The sequence below is a fragment of the Solanum stenotomum genome, chromosome 12 (assembly GCF_019186545.1).
Source record: "Solanum stenotomum isolate F172 chromosome 12, ASM1918654v1, whole genome shotgun sequence".
NCBI classification, from domain to species: Eukaryota; Viridiplantae; Streptophyta; class Magnoliopsida; order Solanales; family Solanaceae; genus Solanum; species Solanum stenotomum.
Window position 1 is genome coordinate 26982051 of NC_064293.1, and position 6375 is coordinate 26988425.

The 6375-nt window shown below is 31.5% G+C and overlaps 1 protein-coding gene and 1 pseudogene across 1 annotated transcript in view; both read left to right on the forward strand.

The window, feature by feature from the left end:
* The window catches only part of LOC125848119 (protein SRG1-like), a 4434-nt gene extending 878 nt beyond the window's left edge, over positions 1–3556 (forward strand). The window contains exons 2-4 of the mRNA XM_049527923.1: positions 1382–1622; positions 1705–2029; positions 3086–3556. Coding sequence (XP_049383880.1) covers positions 1382–1622; positions 1705–2029; positions 3086–3352 — 833 coding nt within the window. The 3' untranslated portion in view covers positions 3353–3556. The remainder of the gene's footprint in view (positions 1–1381; positions 1623–1704; positions 2030–3085) is intronic.
* Positions 3557–5858: 2302 nt separating this feature from the next.
* Positions 5859–6375, forward strand: part of LOC125848118 (protein SRG1-like) — a 3506-nt pseudogene continuing 2989 nt past the window's right edge.

Sequence of the window (6375 nt, forward strand, 5' to 3'; positions counted from 1 at the left end):
CCCCCCCCCCCCCCCCCCCCCCCTTTTAAGTTTTTTTTTTAAAAAAAAATCCTTTTATAAAAGTTTTTTGAAGAAATCTTACTCATCTCCCTCTAATCCTTCAAATAATAATTTAGATATAATTTTATTTTTTTAAAAGAAAAAATAATTCTACCTCTCCCCACCTAACCCTACACTTCAAAATTTTTTTCTTGTTTTGTGTTATATATAATATTTTCCTAAAAATATATGTACATATCCAATACAAAACGAGGAAAACGTAAAAAAATAAAATAAAATAGGAAGAGATAGCTAGATGGTGTGTGGTATAATTTTATTTTTTTAAAAAATAAAAATAATATCAATTTTTTTTTGGAAGGAGTGGGGGAGGGAGTGAAGTCTGAATTTTTTAAAAATATTAAAGAAATNAAAATAAAGGTATTAGTATCCAAAAAATTATAATAAAATGTAAAATATTTTTCTCACTGTCACCCACCCTCCCGCCTCCATCCCCCCTTTTAGTTTTTTTTTTTTTTTTAAAAAAAATCCTTTTATAAAAGTTTTTTGAAGAAATCTTACTCATCTCCCCCTAATCCTTCAAATATTAATTTAGATATAATTTTATTTTTTTAAAAGAAAAAATAATTCTACCTCTCCCCACCTAACCCTACGCTTCCAATTTTTTTTCTTGTTTTGTGTTATAGATAATATTTTCCTAAAAATATATGTACATATCCAACACAAAACAAGAAAAGCGTAAAAAAAAAAAATAGGAAGAGATAGCTAGATGGTGTGTGGTAGAATTATTATTATTTTTTTTAAATAAATATAATATCAATTTTTTTTGGAAGGAGTGGGGGAGGGGTGAAGTCTGAATTTTTTAAAAATATTTTATAAAAGAAATTAAAAGAATAAAAGGATGGGGGGGGGGGGGATTGTCGGGCGTGGGGATAGGGGTGAGAAAAATATTCTAAATTTTATCGTTTAAAAAATAATTATTTTAAAGAAAAAAAAATTTTTTGGATAGTAATACTTTAATCTTTAACTTTTAATTAATATTAATGACCTATTTAATTTTTGTCAAGATGAAATATTTTAGTCATGTGACAAAGTTTTGCAAATGAAAGAGAGTATATTACACTCCCAATAGTTTAGCTATTTAGGCATGAAACTCAAAAAAATGTGATAGTTTAAGATGTATTTTTGACACTTATCTCGTTTAAAAAAGAATAACAATTCTTTTTTATATTTAGTAACAATTTAAATTCAAAATATTAATTTTACCGTAGATAATTTTAACTACTTAAACATATTATGACTTGTTTCAGACTACAAACATAACAAAACTTTTCATATGTTCTTAAACTCCATGCACAACTGAGGTAGTAATAACAAGCTCAACTAAATCATGGAGTTGGTTGTTCAGTGGTGGAGAAGATGAAACATGAAACTCAAAAGTTCTTCGATCTGCCATTAGAAGAGAAGAAGAAGTTTGAACAACCGTCAGGAGATACAGATGGATTTGGACAGTTGTTTGTTGTCTCTGATGAACAAAAGCTTGACTGGGCTGATCTCTTTTACCTGAAGACCGCACCGACATATTTGCGGAAGCCTATATTTTCCAAGCTTTATCTTTCACTTAGGTACGTTATTAATATTGTTCGCCCTTTTTTGTATGAAACACTAGAAAATAAGTAAGAAAATCACTTATTAATGCGTATGTAGAGAGACGATTGAAGAGTACACGGATGAAATAAAAACGCTAAGCATGAAAGTATTGGAAATGTTGGGTAAAGCTTTGGGGATTGATGAAAAAGAAGTGAAGAGTCTTTTTGAAGAAGGAATGCAATCAATGAAGATGAATTACTATCCTCTATGTCCACAACCAGACAAAGTGATGGGACTTACTCCTCATTCAGATACAACAGGCCTTACAATACTTCTTCAAGTCAATGAAACTCAAGGTCTTCAAATTAGAAAAGATGGAATTTGGATTCCCATTGAACCAATCCCTAATGCCTTCATAGTCAATGTTGGAGATGCTTTTGAGGTACTTCCTTCATCATCTTCTCTTAATATTTATTAAGTAGTACAATATTATTTTTGCAATCATTTTAATTTATGTGGTGATATTTGACTACGACCTTTCGTCACTAGGAGATATCACACCCCAACCTAAGATCCAAGACCTGAGTATTAAAGCATCACAAGTCGGTTCAGACATTAGTTAGTAGTTTAGTGGTATTAGTGTTTTAGTAGTTCATACTTATTTAGGAGTCTACATTAGTTATACATCAGTCGTTCAGTTTGTTTTGGAGTCTTATTATTTGCTTTGTAACTTTATTTAATATCTTTTTGCCTTCATTGATTAAGTATCGTCTTTCAACACATATTCAGTCTTTTTATGGTATTAGAGCTTTATACTGACCTCTACCCAACCTTGACTAGAAATCCAAGACGTGAGCCTCATAATCCTCAACCTCGATCCGAGACTCAAGACACTGAACCTGAGACTCCACCCTAACTCGAGACCTGAGATCCTAACATGACCTGAGACCTGTATTTGACCATGACTCGAGATCTGACCCCGACTCAATATTCGAGCCCTAGCTACCAAGGACGTGGGACCTGACCCGCGACTTGAGCTCGAACCATAAATCTGATCTTGACTCGGGTTTCGAGATATTACTTTGACCCAAAATCCGAAACTCAGTTCAACTTTGACAAAGAACCTGAGACCTGGGTTTTGACCCTGACCTTGACTTGGGACTAGAGTTGTGAGACTTGAATCCTTGCTTGTATTTATCAAACTAAATCTTAAACCGTAAATTCAAATTAAAGTAAATCATAGAATTAAGCTATAAGTAAGCTAATATTGAGCTAAATTGAAGATCACTTTCATAATGAGTTATACTGAATTGGTCTAAAATTAGCCCAATATGAAACTATCTTGTGCCCAATCCTTAAATATTTTGTAGGCCATATTTCATATATGACACCCCTACTTGTAGCCCTGCTCTTATCTTCTTCTTTATAATATACTTCTATTTATTTATCTTCTTCTTTATAATATACTATTTATTCTTTTTTATTTTTTTTGGAGCAGATTTTCTCAAATGGAATATACAAAAGTATAGAGCATAGATCAGTGGTGAGCTCAAAAAAAGAAAGGATTTCAGTAGCAACATTTCAGAGTCCAAGATTGGATGGTATATTAGGTCCATCAAGTAGCCTTGCTACTGTTCATAATCCACCAAAATTCAAAAAAATCGGAGTTAGTGAATATTATAAAGGATTTTTTACCCGTGAGCTTGTTGGGAAATCATATGTGGACACCATGAGAATCACCAATGAAGATAATCTAAAGAATTAATTCGTATTTGTATGAATGGTAAGTAAATCCTTTGATTATGAAAGGATTAATATATTAACATATGTATAAAGATTTAGCTATCTCAATTTGAATATATATCTGAATTCTTACTAAGATGTTGTATTAAGATTTTACAACTAAAAATTAAGACTGTTTGTACTTTTAAACATTTGAATATGTAAAAAATTATATGATGATTGTGGATGTCGATTGAGGATGATGCATCTTATTTAATAATTACTAGTTAAATTATTTTCCGAAGTTTCAATAAATATATGACGATTTTTTCTCCAAAATACTTTTAAGTGCGAATTACCAAAGCTTTTCGTTGAAGAAAAAAGAAAAATAACTAAAGCTAAGAGGTAGCTAATTTTATGCTTTCTAAAATTTATTACGCAATCAAATACATAAGGAGATAAGATAATACAGTATTCATGTTGTTTTCTCCAGCACTAATCTACAAATTACCTGTCATCATTATAGTTTCTAAAATTAGAAAGCAAAAGAAAGTTGCACGTCATTTAAGTTCATGAATGAGATTTCTATTTTTTTTTGTTTCCCACACGCTGTTTAAAGCCCACATTGGAGCTCCGAAATTTCTATTCATAATAGCCATTTTCGAAGTTTCACATCAAGAATTCAAGATAGTATCAAGACCTTTATGTCCAGACTCTTGATCAGGGGAGGAGCTAGCATGTCTTTAGGGGTTCATTCGAACCCCCTTCAGCGGAAAATATTACTATATATACATGGTTAAAATTATTTTTTAGATGTATATAATAGATGTTGAACCCCCTTCGACTAGTTCGTATGTTTACTCCTTCGGATTTTGAACCCCCTTATTGAAAATCCTGGCTCCGCCACTGCTCTTGATCACAGTGGGGGATCCACATAGAGTCTTCCGGATGCTCGAACAACCCTTAACCTTATCTCGAAATATATATATATATGTGTGTGTGTGTGTGTACAAATTAAGAAGGATTTATATAAACTTAACACAGAGCACTCAATGAACAAATGGTCTAATTAGTCCATTAGCTCCTAGTACTTAAGGCTCTTGTAGTGTTGTTGATCCTGAGTTTGAATCTCACCGTGAACATGTCTTTTTTATATTTTTGACTCCACTTTCAGAGCACCATAACCATAAAATTCTAGATCCGCCACAGATTGATCAAATAAAATATTCCATTGATTCACAGCCAAAAAGTGCAGTCATCACATATAGATGACTTGTGTTTTCAGTAGTAACGTACTAGCTTATCGGCATAACATTATTTGATTGTGGTGGAAAATTAGGCCCTGTACTATACATAACATGGTCCCTGTGGCAAATGATTTTCCAAAAATACTTTGTCCAAAATTAGGCCTTGTACTATACATAACATGGTCCCTGTGGCAAATAATTTTCCAAAAATACTTTGTCCAAAATTAGGCCTTGTACTATACATAACATGGTATATATATATGATTGGAATTTCAAAATTATTAAGTCAATATCTAATTTTATGTTTAATTAAAAAATTTAAACTTTATATATACATATACTAAAAAAAAATACCTCAAATATATCATATGATTTTTTAACGAGTGGCGAGGGTAACCGTTACTATTGAATATTTTTCAATGAAAAATTTCAATAGAAAAATAATGTTTTTTTTAAATAATGAATTAATTGCCATGCCACGATTACACAGTAGCATTAAATCTTTAGCTTTTGAATAAAAAAAGAAACTGTTTATTTTGGGTATAACCTAACCTAAATTTTGAATTTTGTATACAATTTAACCATCTTTTATTTAAATACAGAATAGAACCTCAATTATGACTTTAATGAAGCATTTGAAAAAGAGATGGGTACTAATATGTGATTACATGATGTGATAGCATTGCCATCACATGTGAATAGTCATTACATAAATGTCAAACATTGGCAACAAGAAATCCTTTTTTAAAATAAATATATTTTCAACGATAGTCTAGTTTGTGTGTGGTTCGTTTATACGCAATTTGGGTGCTGACATTTATTATTGATGGATGGTTATACAATATAATATAATGGTGGTCCTTATAAATTATTACTTTTTTTATTTAATTTGTTTGCATAACTGTGACTTACTTTTCTTTTCAATCCGTCCCAATAAAATGATATATTTCTATATTTAGTAACAATTTAACTTTAAAATTTTCATTTTACACTTAATAAAATAATTTATAACCACATAAACATGCATCACTTATTTTAGAGCACAAGTTTCAAAAAGGAACGGAAGGAGTACTAATTTTGCCCCCTAATTGATATAGAGGCCAGTTTTGCACAAGTTTCACAGGCTAATTAGGTTTTGTTAACCCTCACACGCAATTATTCAATAATTAGATCTTTCTATAATAATCAAATTGAGATATTATCATATATAGAATGTTAATGTGGACACAAGTGATCGCAGAATTATTATTATTATACATATATCAACATTATCTTGCCATAGAATTAAGCCCTTAAACATAAATGGGAGAACTAGAAGTTAATTACAAGGAAGTTCCTTCTGTCCAGGAGCTGGCCAAGAACAAACTCGTGATGATTCCATCGCGATATGTATGTGATTAGGAGTGGCAAACGAGCGAGTCGAGTCGAATATGAGTCAATCAAAAAATGAGTCAAATGAAAATGGGTAAGTTACTCGACTCGACTCACATTTTAAATGGGTAAAAACGAGTTATCTAATGGATAATATGGGTAACCATATTTACCCATATTATAATAGAAATCTTGTTAAAAGCTTTAAAAACATAAAAAAAAATTAAATTTTTTTTATCACTTCACTCCACCCCTACCATCCCCCCCTATCCTAAAAAAATGTAAAAACAAAAAAAAAAAAAATTCCACCCCACCCCTACCAGTCCCCCCCCCACACCCCACACCCCCCACCCCATCCCAAAAAAAATTAACAAAATTTTAAATTTTTTCATAATTTTTTTAAAATAAATTACCACCCACCCCCCCCCCCCCCCCCCCCCCCCCCCCC